A 19059-nucleotide genomic window follows, 5' to 3' on the forward strand; every position below is an offset into this window, starting at 1 on the left:
TTTCACCGCTGGCTCCTCTCACACGAGTCTTTCCCAAGGCCCATCAAATAGTGGCTCTTAGCATTTTACTGTTTTGTTTAGAAACAGGATTTTACTGTGTAGCCTAGGCTGGCTCCAAACTCATGCAGTTCCCCTGTCTGGGCCTCCGGAGTGTGGGGATTCTGGGTAGGACCTACCATGTGACATTTATCATTTGATAGATGTCTGGGTTACTTGTGCTTTCGGACCGGCGTGAAGCAATGTCTACTGCTAGGTCTTTGGGCGGAAGGGGGTGGGGGGCTTCCTGTTTATTTTTGTCATTTTGTCCAGGGAGCCACCAGAGGAGCAAGTGAGACTTTCACACAACCCCCTGGTTACTGAGGCTGGGAACTCCTTGAACAGGGGACTTCACAATACCCAGGAGGCCACATCCTCACAGTGCATGGGCCCTCCAGGGTCTGAGGTCTGAGGATGACCTATTCTGAAGGCCAAGGCTCTCCTGCCTGGTGTGTGACCAGTGACCAGCCCGGGTCGGGGTGCTAAGCTGCTTTGAATTTCAAAACTTTTTATTTTGGAACCTGAGCTATCACCTGCCCCTGGGGTGGGTGAAGCCCAAGCATTTCTCCTTTTTCTGACTGTCCCCTGGGCAGCTAGGTGGCAGCATGGTTCCTGCCCCACTCCAACCCGGTACTGGACTTTCCTCTCCTAGCTACTACTACTGAGGAGGGGAGTTGCGCTCGCTCACCTCCAAGTACCTCTTAGAAAAGTGAGAATGACTCATTAGCACCTTAGACAATCGAGGGGGAACCTCTGTGGTGTTCCTTCTTGTCCCTGCTCCCCTGGGATTCCTTAACGGTGTCTGAGGGAAACACCCTGGAAGGCGCCTATGCCCCCTTCACTGGCTGAGGACCCCAGGGATGGGTAGAGGTGAGAGCAGGGCCCCACAGGCCCTGGCCGCGCACTCTATATACCCCCTTTCCATGATGGATAGGTGAGGACGGAAAGACCATTCCCAAGAAAAGGGGCAGCGAACCAGGGGCCAAGAGTTGCCTGGATCAGCCTGGAGAGTGCATTCAAGAGAGGCACCGCCCTCGCCTCAGGGCTCCTCCTCTCCTGTGGGCGGGAGGGGGTGGGGGTGGGGAGCAGGAGGGCACGTGGATGCATTCTGTCCTAGAGCATCAGGTATGCGGGTGGGCGGATCATAACCCAAGATCCAGCCCCTAGTCCCCCTGGCCTTGTGCAGTCCAGGTATTTGAGACCCCTCCCCATCACCACTCATTTTCACTCCCAGCTCCGTGACGTCATGCCCCTCGCTTGGCATGATGGGAGAATCCTAATGTTTTCCAACAGATGCTCCAAGAACAGCTTTCAGATTAAAGCAATTGCAAGAGCAAAGATTCTCCCTTTTCCCTTTTTTTCGGGGGGGTGGGGGGTGGGGTGGGGGGAGGGAGCACCCCCAGACATTCCTGGACATCTCCCCCAGCCCCAAGCACGCTATAAACACTGATAAGAAAAAGTTTTTATTTCCTGGTTCAACTTTTTTTTCCCCTGGAATATAAACTGAAGAATGGGAATAAATACGAATAAATAACAAAGCGAGGCCGCGCACGCCGGGATGCGCCTGGCTGCAGCCTGCACGGCTTTTGTCTCCCCTCCCTGAAGCCAGCCCAGGCGTCCTCCTCCGTTCCTTCCCTTTCCTGGTCCCTTTTGCTTTTCCTTTAAAAAAGGACGCCCCCTCCAGCCCCCTCGCCGGTGACCTTGGCTGCCTAGGATGCTCTGATTCCCTGTCTCCCTCCAACTTGCCCCCGCGCTGCCTTGCCCATGGCCGCATCCGAGGAAGGCAGCAGCTGCCTTGTGTCGCGGGGCCGCTCCCAGAGTGACCCCAGCTTCCTCAGCGACTCTTCAGCCACCTCCACGGACGCCGGGGAGAACCCAGGTACAGGGCCAGGCGGGGGCGGCCAGGCGGGGTGGGGGAGACACGAGGCAGGTGGCATGGGGACCGCTTCCCTACGCGCCAGAGCTCCCCCGCCTTCACCGTGGGGCGGGGGGAACGGCCCGATTCAGGCACCACCAGGGCCTTTGGTTCCTGTCCCTAAAACGGGGGGCTGGGGCGCCTCGGAGCCTTTTGTCCGGAGAGGAACCGCTTTGCCGGGTAGAGCTGGATGCTCTGCAGTATGCCTTGTTCGCAGACTGCTGCTGGGCATCGCAGCATCCCCGCCAGGGGCTTGCTGCCCTGGGGTGCAGCTGACTGCCCAGGGGAAGGGTCCACGGGCCACCTCCGCCCAGGGTTGGTGCCTGCTCTACCCTCCATCCAGGCCCTCCTGTGTTCCTGTGTTCCCCCCGCCCCAAGGGTCAGGGTAGTACTGCACTGCTGTGGCCACCGCGCCCAGTGCTGTCACTGGGCACCAGGACTCCAGCAAGGCCTGGCCCACCTGGGCGCGCCTGCCTCTTGGGGCAGGTGTGCTGGACAGAGCTGCTGTGGGGAGATGAAGGGTGTGCGCCCGGCAGAGCTGGGTTTCCTTCCACTCTGTGGGCTTGTCCACTCCTCCACACCCAAAGCAACGTGGATTGTTTAGGTGATAAACAGGTCACAGAGGCGTCTATGCGGCTTGATTGATGACTTTCCTGGGACCAGGAAAGGCCTAATGAAGCAGGAGGGGGTAGGCTGTGTGCTCCCTGTCACCATGGAGACGCAGGAAGCAAAGTGATCATTAAAACCTTTTTCCACCAGAAGGCAATTTTCACTTCTCAGGGAGAAGTCAGAGCTTCTGAAATGGATCTTTCAAAAAAAAAAAAAATCAAAGCTGGTGCATGGTGCCAAGCGGAGGGTCTCGGGTCTATGTCTTCATGAAGCACATTCCCTCATAGATGCTGTTTGATAACATCTTGCCTTCCTTTGTAGACTTCTCTCTAAATGTGAGGACCCCTGAATGGGGACTTTATGGTGTTAAATGATTGTTAAGTGATGGCATTAAAGCTGAGCTGATCCCAGGGGCCAGGGAAAGCTGGCTTGGTGGAGAGGCATTCCACAAGACCTATATGAACTGCCCAGAAAAATCTTCCCTGTAAAAAGTAGCTCTGGAGGCTGGAGAGATGGCTCAGAGGTTAAGAGCACTGACTGCTCCTCCAGAGGTCCTGAGTTCAATTCCCAGCAACCACATGGTGGCTCACAACCATCTGTAATGAGATCTGGTGCCTTCTGGAGTGCTAGCATACATGCCAGCAGAACACTGTATACATTAAATAAATAAAGCTTTAAGAAAGAAAAGTAGCTCTGTGGGTACCTGAACCTTATATTCAAATTTTAAAACATAAACCCATCCAAGTCTTCTAAGAGGTCTTTGTTAGGACTTTGACATAATGTCAGTAGTCATACCAGGTCACATCAATGTGCCAGCAGAGGGAGTCCCCTAATCTGCCACATCTAGGCAGGCAAGTTAGTCTCCATGGAGTTTCTAGGGCAGCAAGCAGACCCTTAAGTTGCCAATGAAACCTTCGTTTAGTCATCTGAGAGGAAACACCCATGAAGGATGGCTTTTCTACCTCTCTGAGATACAGACACTTCCTACTATGGAGATGAATGGTCCGTTACCAGATAATCTCTCCAGCTCCTTTTGTCTCCCTGGCAGTAAAAAGAGGCAAACTTGAAATGGAAATTATGGAGGACTTAGCTTTGCTGCGGCTGTCTGTTAGTTGATGCATTCGTGGGTGGAGTGGTGGGCTTGGCAGGCGGCTGCTGCCCATCCAGGAGGGAGGGAGAAGGAGGAGGGCTCTGATGCCCGTGGTGAAGTTAAGCCACAGAAGGACATGTGCTGGAGTTGTTGTCTGGTTAGAATGGTCAAAATGGAAACAAGTGAGCAGTTATAGGGAGTGAGAAGTCTTAAAATGGATATAAATTCCATCAATGGTGGGCCAGGTAATTGAGCATCCATGGATTGTGTTCAGCAGAGGAATTCTGGCCAAAAAGAGTCAGAATCTTTAGTTTGGAAGAGACCCACAAGCCTGGAAGAGGAAGGGTGGGGGTGTGGAAGGTGCTTGCACACTCCTGTTGGTGGGAGACATGCTAAATGGTGGCGTATTGCCTGATTGTCTTGGGCCTGCCTTTTTGAATTCTTTAAGTGTCTTGATACACCTGCCACCCAGCCGCCCTGGTGTGGTCCCCCATACCACATGTCCACCCTCGTGTGATCCCCCATACCACGTGTCCACCCTGGTGTGGTCCCCCATACCACGTGTCCACCCTGGTGTGGTCCCCCATACCACATGTCCACCCTGGTGTGATCCCCCATACCACGTGTCCACCCTGGTGTGATCCCCCATACCACGTGTCCACCCTGGTGTGGTCCCCCATACCACGTGTCCACCCTGGTGTGGTCCCCCATACCACATGTCCACCCTGGTGTGATCCCCCATACCACGTGTCCACCCTGGTGTGATCCCCCATACCACGTGTCCACCCTGGTGTGATCCCCCATACCACATGTCCACCCTGGTGTGATCCCCCATACCACGTGTCCACCCTGGTGTGGTCCCCCATACCACATGTCCACCCTGGTGTGATCCCCCATACCACGTGTCCACCCTGGTGTGGTCCCCCATACCACATGTCCACCCTGGTGTGATCCCCCATACCACGTGTCCACCCTGGTGTGATCCCCCATACCACGTGTCCACCCTGGTGTGGTCCCCCATACCACGTGTCCACCCTGGTGTGGACCCCCATACCACGTGTCCACCCTGCTGTGGACCCCACACCACATGTCCACCCTGGTGTGGACCCCATACCACATGTGACTCGGGCTCTTCAGAGAATCTGGTGTTCTAGGGAGTTCTTAGCACAGCTTGTCATCTAACCTTGCACTTAGGGTCTCCTCCCTCTGTGTACCCGCTGCTCTCACTGGGGACACCTGATGCTGAACCCAGTCACTAGCTGCGCAATGACCAGATTCAAGTACATAGAAGAATTGCCTCCCTCCATCCAAATTCTCTATTTTGTAGACCATTCCTAGATTGCTTTACCTCACCCCCCACCCCAGGCATTCTGAATTCAACCATGTTCTCTTAGTCAAAACTTAAAAAACATTCTCGGAAAAGTAGACTCAAGGGTGCTGTGGTGCCTCTTTCCCTCTGTCCGTGTTGTCCTGTAGCATCCTCTGCTCTGATCCTCCCTCTTCCCTCCCCGTTACAGGTCCACACAAGTGAAAGACAGCCCCTGGGGTTTGCCCCATCCACTCCTTACAGAGGACCAGTAACAAATCCACATGCAATGCTATCAAAATCTAATGGGGAGAAACCAATGAGTTACTTCCTGGAATGTGGGTTTCCTCAAAACAACTACACTACCAGAGAGTCTAAGCCCAGCATGCACAACAGCTGTGCATGGTAGCATGGGTGGAGTTCCTCACCCAGCCTTCCATGGTCTCCTGTACTCTAGCACTGCCCAAGACCGCAAGACCACACGAATCTAGGACAGAATTGCATATGATTAGCAGGGAGGTAAAGGAAGGAGGGGCTGGGATCGCAGGTGGGGGTTCAGGAGCACTCCCACCCCTCCTTCTATAAGAGAACCCCCACAGTCCCCAAGCCTGATCTCAGGAGTCTTTTGTAGACAGTCCCAGTAGATGGGATAGAGATGGCAGCTATTCTACACAGAGGACAGCATTCTATAGCAGCTTCCCTCGGAGCAGTCATGCAGTGTTTTCCTAAGGAATGAGTCTTCTAGTTTGGCTATGAGGAGCTGGGCTGTGTCCAGTGTTTGCCCATCATAAGCAGCACAGTGGTGAGAGCATAAACTGGCTTATGCTCATCTGATGGATAGATGCCAGCCCATGGGATGCCTGGGCCACATTTGTTATCCTAATGACATTGCACCTCCTGGTCACAATATACCGATTCACACTCCTTACGGGAGCTGCTTGTGACAGTACCCACTGCTTAAAACCTTGCCAACACCCTGGGCTGTGAATGCATTTTCCTTAGCATGAAGGGTGACAAATGGGGTCTTGTGATTGCCCTGAGCACATTGTTGGGGTTGCCCTGTGTATCGAGTTTCCCAGCATCCCCACCTATGGTATAGACTGGACTGCAGGGCTGGAGTTCTTTCTCCTAAATTGGTCCTTCCCACGTGTCAGCGTCTCAGCTCCCGTCATGGAGCTCCATCTGCTCCTTGCAGAGGTCGCTTTGTAAACTGTTCTCTGCACCCAACGTGGAGTTAGGTTTTCTTCCAGAGCACAACCTGCAGCAGGCCAGGGAGTGCTCCCATGAGTAGCCAGGGAGTGCTCCCATGAGTAGCCAGGGAGTGCTCCCATGAGTACCCCCCCTCCCAAGGCTCAGGGTCTCAGGGATCCAGCACCTTGTGCTGTCAGGTGCCTGGCCACTCCTGCCCCATGCTGTCGTGGCATTTCCCTCTCTGACTCTCTCCTGTCTGGAGTCTCTCCTCCTCCTGGTGTGTTTGGGTTTCTTTGCACTGCTCTCTATCTACATCACTTTCCTCCCTTCCCAGATCATCGACTTGGGCCCCAGATCGGGACCAGAGACCAGCCAGCAGCCACTTGTAGTGATTTTTGAAGTGTTTCCATGTGGCCTCAAATGGACTTTCACCCAGGCTTCGCTTTGGAGGGGTCATTGTACAACTAGGCAGGACTTCTGACCCAGTCAGTCTTCTCAGCTCAGTATCTTGTCATTGGTGGTCAGGGTCTCTCTGTGTGACAGGGTTATCTGTGCACTATAGGGTTCTGAGTGACTCTGGCCTTTATCCTTTATCACCTGATATGGTTTGGGATAGGCCAGGTGGGAATGGGCTAGCAGGAGATTGCAGTCAGCTGTCTGGGACAGGTCACCCATGCCTGTGGCTCAGAGAAGAAGGAATCCTTTAGAGGGTCTCTCCTCCCAGAGCTGCACACTGATGTATAGATTTGCCTCCTAGGCTCTGTGCCGCCTTCCTTCATAGCCCATTCCTCCTGTAGCTCAGCAGAAACCCCTCACATTGTAGCATTCACCTCACATTTTGAGCATGTGACAGCGAGTCTTGACATCTTCTCCTCCCACAGCCCTGGCCTCCTGAGACCCTCACTTCTTCCGCGTCTTCCTGCTCTGGGCTGAGCCGCCCATCCCACCCCCAAGACAGGCACAACCTTGACTTCTGGCCTCTCTCTCTCTCTCTCTCTCTCTCTCTCTCTCTCTCTCTCTCTCTCTCTCTCTCTCTCTCATTTACTCCACAGAGGGCAAGTCTTCTGACATGCTGATTGGTTCTGGGTACTCCTCCATCTCCAACCCTCAGTGGGGTCCTCTGTCCTCCAATAGTGAGGGCCACAGCACAGCACAGCACAGCCTTGAACCTGCCTCGATCAGGGCTCTTTCTATTTGCATTCCTCGAGTGTTCTCTTCCTCTGGAGTCCTGAGTTCTGGGGATCTCCCTCTGGCCCCTTGCAGAGTTTCTACATGTGTTAATTAGCAGTAAAACTATGCAGTAATTACCTTGTCAGTTTCTTTAGGGTTATTAAAAATAAAAACTACAAGCTTTACAAAAACAGAGTTTAAAAACTCACAGTGTTTTCTGTTGGTTATGGAAATGTGGTGTGTGTCCACACGGAGCATGTTTGGACACTTCTGAAATTCCTGTCCCTAGTCTCCCACACAGAAGCCAGTGACCACGAGCCGTGCCGCGGGCACTGGCCATGGCTGGTTATTATTAGTGTTTTGGATGCCAATACGTCAGAGCATTGCTCCCTTTCTGTCTGATTTCTTCTTGATCACACAGCCCCCTCTTCCTCTACACTTCACCATTTGGTTGCTATCCATTTGATGGACATCTTGTGGTCTGACCATCACTGTGGCCACTAGCCACAGGTGGCATCTTAATTCCAAATGAAACTTAGTAAGTTAAAATGACAGTGGCGTTTCCCTACTTGTATCAGTCACTTTTCAAGTGCTTGGTGACCATGTGGCACTGTGGCCTACATGTTGGATACTGCAGTAGAATATTCTAGTCTGCACACAGCTTGGCTGGGCCCTGATGCTCTGGCCTGGAGGTGCCCTGAAGGAAGCACCTATTGACAGATACACCAGTGTGTTTCAGTGGTCTTCCACTCTCCCGCTGGAGGGATTCTCGGCTTCCCTTGGACTGATCGTGTTGTCTTTAAGGGGAAAGTCCTAAACACAAAATATTTATTTATACAGGATTAATTTATTTCAATTCAACTAGCTTTCCAAAGTTTGACATGTAATTTGCTTGGTCTTTCTGGATCTTTTTAGCAAAGAGAACAAAGAAATCCAAAGAAATCCTTTGCCTGGGGGTCAATGGAGTCCTGTGTCTGCTGCTTTGCTATGTATATGCTCTTACGTTGGACAAACCTCTTTACTTCTTTAAGCTTTAGTTTCTTTTAAAATGTGAATTGGTAGCTGGACTACCAAATTCAAAGTCAGCCTGGGCAACTTAGACATTGTCTTAAAGTTAAAAATTGAAAGGGGGCTGGAGAAACAGCTCAGTGGCAGAATGCCATCAACTATGCATAAGTCCCCAGGCTCCACCTGACTACTGAAGAAAAGGAAATAATGGTAATGGTTATTATCCAACATCTAGAATGAGCAAGGAATAGTGAATTCTGTTTGTCCACAGCAAGGACATTTGGGGACGTAGTTATTAGGCTTCCTCACACCCCGTCATCTCCTGGAATGATCCCATCTGTCATTAACAAGTTTAGGGAGGCTGTGAGTTGGTAGGAGGAAGGTAGGGAGTCTGAGGGGACAATATGTGGTCCATTCTAGTCCCCTGGTGCCTGGCTCTGTCAGGAGTTGGGGAACAATGTCCCTCAGGGTCTGGGGCTCATTTCAAATCAGTGATGACAAGATGTTGGAGGAGGATCCAGGTTCTTTTCTGGATTCTGGTTCTCCATATGTCAAAGCCACATGATGTGTGGACACCTGACTCCCAGCCATTGGCTCCAATGGCTTTGCCATCACCTCTGTGTGCTTGCTGGGTCATCCTCTAGACGGCTGCTCACTGTGGGAATTGTACTCACTTTCTTCTGCATCCTGGCCAGGACCATCCTTGAGTCTACTTTCTCCTCTGTCCTAACAGCTGTGGGCTGCCATGCTGGTTATCTGGGAGTGAGGTTTGGATGTGTCTCCACAGGTTGTTTTGCTGTGGAGGCTTTTTTTCTTTGCAAGTGTATGGTGACTTCTAGAAAAGGAGGTGCTCTGGAGATGCAAGGAGGGTGTCACAGTGCAGACTGAAGCCTTAGGCACTGGAGCAAGTGGGTGCACAGGCTGGGATGTCCTGGGCTCCTTCTGTCTCTGGGTACAGAGTAGATGGAAATGTCATGAGAATAAAGGCAGCTTCCTTCCAACTAAGTATGTGAAATCCATTATTCTTAACTTTGAAAAGTTTTTCATCCCATACTCTATATCCCATTTTATTGAGTAGCCCAAATGTAGTGTTTATAGGGCTTCAGAGTCAGGGAAGTAGCCTGCTAGAGAGGTGGTCACTTCTGTGAGGTAGTGGCCCAGTAGTCAGTCTGTTTGAGGAACTGTCTTGGAAGTCTGGATTCCTATGGAAGATGTGATTTTTATTATCGGCTTGTTTTGACATGGTGGCTTAAATACATTAGATCAGAGGCTTCCTCAGGCAGGAAAGTGACTCTGCAACCTTCTTACAGCACTCTGGCTACAGCATTACTCTTCCTTCTCTAGAGACCCGTGAATTCTCCAGGTGGATGAAGGAGTCAGTGAAAGGCTCAGGGTGCCAAATGTTGGGTGTGACTTAGATTTCTTGGAGCCCTTCTGGTGACATCCATCTATGTACACCTGTTTGGCTAGGAGGGCATTGGAAGGCCACTCCCAGTGGCAAGGGACATGGGAAGTATAGTTTTTTTGTTTTGTTTTGAGTTTGATAGTGGAATAGTACAGTGAAGCTCCTAGCAGGAGAAAGCACAGAGCTGAGGGTGTGGCTCAGTGGTAGAGCACTTCCCTAACACCTCGGAGGTTCTAGGTTTGTTTCCCAGAACTGCAAAGAAAAAACAGGGGCCAGTACAGAAGAAAGGAGGGTGGGACTGACTATGGGGGATTCAACTACTTCTATGATCGCTGCCACAGCAAATTAAAAATAATACATCACATGACTCTGCTGGCTAGCCTTAATGTCAACTTGACACAGCTACAGTCATCTGAGAGGATGGAATCTCAATTGAGAAAATGCCTCCAGCTCATTGTGGATGGTGTCATCCCTGGGCTGGTGGTCCTGGTTCTATAAAAAGTCAGGTTGAGCAACCCCTGGGGAGAAAGCCAGTAAGCAGCACCCTCCATGGCCTCTGCATCAGCTCCTGCCTCCAGGTCCCTGCCCTGCTTGAGTTCCTGTCCTGTATTCCTTTGGTGATGGACTGTATGTAGAAGTATAAGCTGAATAAACCCTTTCCCCCACAACTTGCTTTTTAGGTCATTGCATTTTGTCGCAGCAATACAAACTGAAGATGTTTCTTTTTTATTTGACAAAAAGGGGGGAAATCTTGTGTAGTATGTGTATACTGTGTAAAGATATATTGCTGTGATTGGTTTAATAAAGAGCTGAATGGTCCATAGCTAGGCAGGAGCTATAGGAGGGACTTCCAGTAGGAGATGAATCTAGGTATGGGAAAGATGCCATAGAGACACGAAATGAGTCAAACACACAGAATGGGAGAGAGGTAAAAGCCGCATGGTAGAATGTAGATTAATAAAAATATGGGTTAATTTAAGTTATAAGAGCTAGTGGGACAAGCCTAAGCTAAGGCAAAGTTTTCACAATTAGTAAGAGTTCTCTGTCATTATTTGTGAGTTGGTGATCCAAAGACAAATCTGACTACAAGAAACCTTTTAAGACTCATGACCAAAGCAAATGAAAATCAAGACAGCTAATGACCGAGAATCAGTCGGCCTTGTGCAGAGTTGTGGAAGGTCCCAGCTCTGATGGTTGTGACTCATGTTCTTCTTTGTTAACAAACACCATTTGAATATGTAGCTCGGCAATCCACCGTCCTAATGGACACATCAACTGGCTTTGACAGTGCTTAGTTGGCAGATATAAAATGACTCTACCAAGACATGAGGAGAGGGTAGGAGCTGTGTCTATGCCACTTGATAAATAAATGATTGCATGATTATGCAGTTGTTTTGAATAGAGCTCCTTTCAAAAGTTGTCCAAACATTTGTCTGTCTCAATACTTTTACTAATGAACCACATTGCTATTATATTTATTATGATTATGATTATTATTCCTTTTCCTTTGTGTTTTTTCTTGAACATTTGTATCCACATGCAGATAAGAATCATCCTGAGGATTTAATTAAAATCAAGAGAGATGCCATACATCCCCTTCTTGCTTCTACTTGGAGGAGAACCTTGGCTTAGGTGGAGCTGATTCTAGGATTAATGTGTTTTTCAGATTACATGAGCTGCTGCCCTTCCCTCCGGTCTTCTGTGCTAAGGTCCTGGCATGTGTTTGCAGCCCCAGGGCTGTCTCTGCCCCTGCTCTGAAGGGTGTGCCTGTACCATCCACAGCCTTTCTTGTTCTCTTATGCTTTCTGTGTAGACAGGGATGTAGGTTCTCTGTAGAGAAACCCAGATTTTGTGAATACCTGGCAAGCATGCCCAGGAAGCTCTGTCCTCAGCTCTTACGAACAGCTTTTGGTGTGTGTGTTGTGTGTGTTTGTGTGGAGGCCAGAGGTCAACATGGGGTATCTTTCTGGACTGTTCCTCTCCCTGTCTTTCTGTGGAGGCTCCGTCACTGAAGCCAGCACTTATTTGTCTGATAAGCTGCGGGGTCCACCCTCTTCCCCTGAACGAGGACTGCAGGTGTATGGCCGTGCTCAGACAGCTCCTTTGTGTGGATGGTCAGGGGAAAACTTGGTGTTGGCTCTCTTCTTCTACTTTGTGGGACATGGAGGTCCAACCCAGGTGGTCAGGCTTGTGCCCTCATCTGCTGAGCTGCGTTCCTGGACCCCTCACAAACTTCAAGACTTGACACTGTTCTCTCGGCCACATGGTAACGCAACAATTAAGATCGTATTTCCAGTGTATTTGGCGTCCTCCGTCCTCTAGAGAGGACTTTAAGTGCCCAGGAAGATAGATGGAAACCAGAGAGGACTGGATAATTTTTAAATCAAATATATTTCAATGAAAAAAAAGATGGGCCTACAATATTACTAATGCCATAGCGGTAGATAATTGAAATATAGAAAGATCCTGAAGACATTTCCTGGAAGATGCAGATGATGGCTTCACCAGCACGGTGCAGACACCACTGTCAGTCACCACATTGGCCCATGGTCCTTTGATGGTTATTTCTCTATCAGCTGATATTTACACACTGCAGTGTGCATGGAGAGTGGGATGGGGTGCTATGAAGAGGGCCACACAGCCTAGAGCTTCCCTGTCTGGATGGAGTATCCACAAGCAAAAGGATGGTCTGTGTATATGACACATGCCAGACAGTCTAGTCTGCCTTCTTTGATACTGTTTCTAGCCCCTTCCTGCAGTGTCACAAACTTGCACAGGTACCCTAGTGCCCAAGTGGCCTGCAGTAGCACACTTCCAGTCGTGGGGTGTCTGTAAGCTGATAGGATGGGTGATCTAGGTTGGGCTCAGATGTGGCTGTTCTCCATGTATTGCAGGCCTGTGGTCCAGCCCAGCAATGTCTGTCTTTGGCAAAGGTGGAAATAAACACACAGGACCTTTCAGGGTCAACTGTAGCATTTGCTCCTGCAGATTCTATTGGAGTTGACACATGGGCCGGCTTTAGGCCTAGGAAAGATTGTCCATTGCATTCCTTTGATGGTCACAGGGAAATGGTGGTAAGACTGACCAGTGCCGCAGGCCCCAGCAGGCTTCCCAGCGGGTCTCGGGGTTCTGTGGGCTCCTGTAGTCAGGTCTATCTTGGGGTCTCCTGTCATCTCCGATGGGGAGCACCTTGATGTTAGGAGGTCAACTGGCCAGGCCCTGAAGGACACCACCAGGAATATAGGCCAGGGTCAGAATGTCTGGGTTTTCCTGTCAACCCACTGTGGTCACTCTCTGAGTCTTGGTACCCTAAACTTCCAGATGCCCCAGTCTCCACTGGTCACCAGGATGGCTCACTGCTGCCAAGGAGAATCTAGCCTCCCTCAAGGAATTCTCAACTCCACTTTTACAGCCTGGAGCAGAGTGGGTGCACAGGGGACCCCTCCTTCAAAGCGTTGGCTCTCATTTTCCTAGGAGAACCAGAACGCCAAGGTCGGGGGATGATTCATAGGGCAGCTGGGGCTCTAGGCTGAGATTGGCTCCATTAACCATGAGCCTTTTGGGTTCTGAGGTTGGTGTTGAGCTTCGGAAGGAGTGTGTGTGTGTGTGTGTGTGTGTGTGTGTGTGTGTGTGTGTGTGTCTGTCTGTGTGGTCTCTTGCACTATGTGCTGGCCCACTTTCTCAGAGTCCTTGTGGTGGCTGAAGTTGAAGCTTTGAGAAGAATTTTTGCTTCTCCTCCTTGGTTTCCATGTGAAGGGGAGTGGTTGGGATGTTTGCTGACACATCGCAGGACCGTCTAAGCATGCTGCCCTGTGCTTCAGTTGCCCTGGTCTGGCAGGCTTTCTGGTGGAGGGGAGGAGCCAGTGTCCTCTTTGCCAGCCTTGGGAAGCTAATGTGACTTCTCTGGCCCCTTAGGTAATTATTCCAAGCAGGGTGGACACTCTGGTTTGATTGTCTCTAACATTCTCCCAAGTCTTCCCACTTCCTGGCATATTCTGGCATCCTTTATCTGGGGGTTTGCGCTGCCTCAGCATTGCAGCCGCCCAGTCTTTGCTCAACACTGTGCACCAGGACTGAATGTGCAGCTGATGGCATTTGTCCCGGTCACCCCTTCTTAGCTCTGTTCACAGGTGACAAAGAAAAGCAAAACCGGGGATTAAAAAGAAAATTTGAAAGGTTAAGCCACCAACCTCATGGTGACCTGAGGCTAAATGGTGTTACTCTGCTGGAAACTCCTGGATCTGGCAAAACCGGCCGAGGGCTCAGCGCAGGGCTCAGCGCTCACACATTGCTAAAACAGGCCGCACATTTGTGGATAATTAGTCTCTGTGCGGCTTTTAAAAATGAGCAGATCCCAGTTTATTCCAGGAGGATGTGCTCAGAGCAGCTGTTCTCCTGGGGGAGCGTGTGCACTGTCTTCTGACCGTTTGTCTTTCCCTCTCTGATGCTCTCCTAGGGCTGGGCTTGAGCTAGCGGCTGCATCTCGGTGACCTTTGACAGGACCCTTTCCTTCAGCATCCTTGGGCTCTGCTAGCATTTCACGGGTGACATTTCCGGTACTAGCGCTTCTTGGAGACAGGACTCAGTAGCTTTTCTCACCACTGAGAGTCTGGGAGGAAGAAAAAGACAGATACAGATAGCAGCCGTACTGCTCAGCTCACTGCACGTGTGGTCCCTGTCCTTCTCCCTCCCAGCATAGTGAGCCAATCACAGTACCCAGCATGCTTCAGGCATGGGGCATGTACAGTGAGCAAACCCACAGCCCCACCTTCACGCAGTGGGTGGTCTGGTGGGCGTGGGCTCTGGTGGGCTCGGCACAGGTGACTGGCTCTACCATCAAGCTGGAGGAAGCCTGCCCTGCTGCCACATAAGGAAGCACAAGGGCCAGCATGCTCTGCAAGCTGGGGGAGGTTCCGGAGTCGGGGAGATCACCTGAACAAGAACAGAAAGGCAGCATAGGCTACTGTTGTAAGAGGAAAGGGAAATGTGTTGAGCCAAGAGAAGATCACTTATAAAAGCCCCATGGCAAGAGAGAACTTGGGGTGTCTGAGCAACTGGAGCCTCTAGTTGGAGAGTGTGGAGAGGGGCACAGTGTAGTGCGGGGAGAAAAGCCAGAACCTGACTGTGCAGGGCCTGCTTGGGGGAATGCTGGTCCCCTCTAAGTGAGAGCATGGAAAGTCAGAGAGAGGTTCATATGCACACGGCATGTGCACTGCTGATACAGTGAGTCTGACCCACGTATTTCCAAGACCTTTCTCTACTCAGGGGTTCTGGGGTAGCAGCAGAGTGAGGCGTGGACCTGAGCTCACTGGGCCAAATGTCCAACTCACAGAGTTTCTAGCATGCCTATGAGAGAATTGTGACCCTGGTTTGGTAGGAAGAACAGGGGACAATGTGTCTCCTGGGGCATCTGAATGATATTTGGGCATATGGGAGTGAAGCCAAGGGCTTTGTCTGGCATGAACATGGGGGTAACTGTGGGGCATGCATCCTACATGAGAGGCAGTGGTTTCTCCCTTAGGACATGGGTAGAAGAGGCTGATGGCTAGACAGGCTGAATGTTCTGACTTGGGAAGTGATTGGGCCATAGTGAACTTTGGGAGCTTGGACATAAATGTAGAATAACGTTCTCCTCCTGGGATGTGGGGCTGGGATGGTGGCAGCTGGATCACACTGAGTATTGACTCTGCTCTCCCCTCCAGGAGGGAGGGACAGACCCTTAGCAACCTACGTCCTGCAAGTCCCCCTTCATGTGTGTGGAGGGGCCAGTAACAAGGGTGATGTCACTGTGTCGAGGCTGTGTGGCATGGGAACATTTCACTTCAATAAAGTGCAACGTTCAGTAGAACGGACCTCATCAGGTGAGTCCCTTCAGAAGGGACAAAACTCTTCATGTGTTTGAGATTGGAGCTTGGCACGGGCTAGGGACAGTGACTTTGAAGTGGGAGGGGCCTGTATGGGACAAGAAGTACTTGTGACCACCATTGCTTAGTCTGGCTCTTGCTGGCTGTTGACAAAGGACATGGCCATAAGCAATTGAGTTTTGACCCAAGTCCCAAGTCAGTGTGGAAACAGAATACAAACTGGTGACTTTGACTTCAGCCTGGGAGGCCTCCGCGGAATTCCCGGACTTGAGAGCCCAGACTTCTGTCCACAGAGCCATGGGCTAATGCATGCTTGCTAAGTGCATGTCCTGTAAAGGTGGGAAGTACCAGGGGGGTTGCCACTGTCCTCACGTCACATGGGAAGATGTGAGGTCACAGAGTAGGACTGCAGAACAGCAGCCATTGCTGTTCCCCTGGGTGCTGTCTCTCTCAGCTCCACAGTTCTAGTAACTGACTGTCTTAGGGTTCCTATTGCTGTGAAGAGACATCACAGCAATGTCAACTCTTATAAAGGAAAATAAATATTTAATTGGGGCTGGCTTATAGTTTCAGAGGTCTAGTCCATCATCATCATGGTGGGAAGCATGGCGGCATACAGGCAGACATGATGCTGGAGAAGGAGCTGAGAGTTCTACATCTTGATCCACAGGTAACAAGGAGGGACTATGTACCACACTGGGTGTAGCTTGAGAATATGAGACCTCAAAGCCTGTCTCCACAGTGACACACTTCCTCCAACAAGGCCACACCCCCAATAGTGCCACTCTCTATGGGCCAAGCATTCAAACACGAGTCTATGGGGCCATTCCTATTCAAACCACCACAGGGGTCTTCACATACCTGAGTGAGTTTCTCCTGTCTTCTTCCTGATGTCCTCATGAGGATTTGGGAAAGGAGGCAAACTGAACTCAGCTTCTCAGGTTCCTCTGACATCTGCTCAGTCATCAGTCCCTCAGGACACACTGGCTGGAGGTCTTTCTCTTCACCTGGATCCTAGTACCATCTACTTGGAGTAATTGGCAGATCCCATCGGTTGAGGGCTTTGTTCCAAACAGGGCTCCCTCTCCACTTGAGGTACAAACCCCAAGCCCTTGGCCGTCGAGGGCGTCTTCACGGTGGTTCTATGCCTGTGGACAGGGCTCTCTCACTTCCTGGATGTGCCCTCACTTGTTCGGTCTCACAGGTCAGCCGTTGTATGAGGAGAACAGGGTGCCAGGACATGGAATTCATGAAGGTGGGGTGAGGGCCTGAGGTGAGCCGGCAGTTAGCCTGCAACTCCCTCATCTCTGGGACCCTTTTGGGAAGGGATCTGGTGGCACACAGACTTATGTACCTTGGATACCCCCCGGGCAGGTGGTGTGTTGAGACATGACTGAACCCCTGCTCCTGCCCTGTATTGGGAACTAACCGTGTGTCAAACCCCGCACCAGGGACTAGACAGGGCCAGTATACATGGCTCATGACCCCTGGGGCCTGAGGACACTGCAGGAATCCCTGCCAGTAACTTGGGTACAGACAAATACCCCGCACAGCTTTGCCCTATGTGAACACTTCAGGTGTCCAGGGCCCATCTGCTGGTCCCATCTGCAGGACACATGTCCCAGGCACTGAACTGACCTGAGAGCCTCTAACTGAGCCTGATATAAAGAGTAGTGGTCTCTTTTAGTATCATTTAAATCTTAGATAGTTTTAGTTTTACAGAAAAACTATATAGAGAGAAGAGAGACTCTCCCTGTAGCCCACGCCCCTTCCCTATTTCTGACATTCAACGTGATTTGCACTTTTGTCTTTGTGTCCCTTGCCTCCCCCACCCCACCCCCACACTCTCAGCTGACACACTGCACTCAGGGACCGTTCAGCTTCCCTGCAGAGAGCTCTCTCTACCCCAGGCTTCCCTTTAGATGCCACCAGGCGTTTAGTTGTCTTCTTGCTGGGACCCTTCCTTTTGCTTCCCGTGACCCTTCAGTTGTGAGGATGGCTGATGGGCCGTTTAGAAGGGACGTCAACTCAGAACTTGATTATTAGTCTCCCATCTGCTCCCTGTCCGTGGAGCCCCGAGCTGTGCAGGAGGTTCATCTCTGTGTTCTTTCTGAGTTCTGCCTACCTGTGGTCATGCCACCTCACTCTAGGCATGGGACACCAGCCAGCTCTGCGCCAGCTCTGTGGAGGCTTCAGCTGGCTTGAGGCTGGCTCCTGGCTTTTGTGGTCTGGAGAGTTTGCCATTGGCTCCTGTTCTGGGAGGTGTGCTGCCTGAAGGGCTCACAGAGGTGAGGGAAGGACTCAGAGATGTCAGCTATGATGCTGGTGTCATCTTCTTGTCCTGTGCTGGGTACTTGCAGAAATGGGAATATCCCAGTTCACGTCTGCCCTGGCCTGAGTTCCACACTGAGTTCACAGCCCTTGCCCAAAGCTGCTGTTGCCGCCAAGAACTCACTTTTAAGATTATGTGGTTGTGGGCAATGAAGGTGCTGACCTCCCTTTTCCTCTGGTTACTTGGCCTTGTCACTGCTTGCCTCTGGCTTCCCACCCTTGTCCCCAGATTCGGGTGTGCAGACCCCCTCCCATGAGTCCTGCAGGCTTTCTCTGTGACTTGTGCAATTTGGAAGATATTCCAGCAGCATCTGTGAGTACACCTGGTAGGTTGTGATGATAGAGGTGTGTCTGTTCAATAGGAGATGCCAGCATCAGGAAAGAATGGGCAGCTTGCGAACCAAAGCTGGGCGGCATATGAGAGAACATTTATGATGGCTAATATTGATTGTCAACTTGACAGGCTCTAGAATCACCTAGAAGACAAACCTTTGGGCATGACTGTAGCAGGAATCTTAAAAGTTCTTATTAATAAAATCAAACCTGAGACGAGTTATTGGGGTCAATGCTGGTAGATCAGAGAGACAGAATGAGCCACAGCTATCTCACCTCACCAGTTCCTCAGCTGGTCCTGTTTCCTCAGACTGGAATCTTCTGTGTCCTCATCCCGAATGAATCTCAACTGAACTGTGTTGCTCCAAAGCCTGAAAGCTTCACCAGCTAAATGCTTAACCAGCCAAATGCCTAACCAGCCAAATGCCTCTAGTTTCTGGTCCTCACGCCTTATATATCTTTCTACTTTCTACCACCACACCCTGGGATTAAAGGCTGGCTTTCTGGGATTAAAGGTGTGTGTCACCATGCTTGGCTATTTCCAATGTGGCCTTGAACTCGCAGAGATCCAGAGAGATTTCTATCTCTGGAATGCTAGGATTAAAGGCGTGTGCTATCACTGACTAACTAGTGGCTTGTCTGTTCTCTGAACCCAGGTAAGTTTATTAAGGTACACAATATTTTGGTGAACACAATACCACTACACATGACCTGTGATACCCACCTCCCCATCCCTGTCTTCAGCTCATCTGTACCTCCGTTTTTGCTAAGTTTCTATCTGTCTGTCTGTCTTGACAGTTG

At 50.8% G+C, this 19059-nt stretch overlaps 1 protein-coding gene across 2 annotated transcripts in view; it reads left to right on the plus strand.

Moving 5' to 3' along the window:
* Nucleotides 1–19059, plus strand: part of Phactr3 (phosphatase and actin regulator 3) — a 236532-nt gene that overhangs the window by 24090 nt on the left and 193383 nt on the right. The window contains exon 1 of one of the 2 annotated variants that reach the window (XM_006976033.3): nt 1102–1915. The exons of the other annotated variant lie outside the window; for it this stretch is intronic. Coding sequence (XP_006976095.1) covers nt 1801–1915 — 115 coding nt within the window. The 5' untranslated portion in view covers nt 1102–1800. Of the gene's footprint in view, nt 1–1101; nt 1916–19059 lie in introns of those variants that run through there. 2 annotated transcript variants of the gene reach the window in all.

This window comes from Peromyscus maniculatus, chromosome 4, assembly GCF_049852395.1.
Source record: "Peromyscus maniculatus bairdii isolate BWxNUB_F1_BW_parent chromosome 4, HU_Pman_BW_mat_3.1, whole genome shotgun sequence".
NCBI classification, from domain to species: domain Eukaryota; kingdom Metazoa; phylum Chordata; class Mammalia; order Rodentia; family Cricetidae; genus Peromyscus; species Peromyscus maniculatus.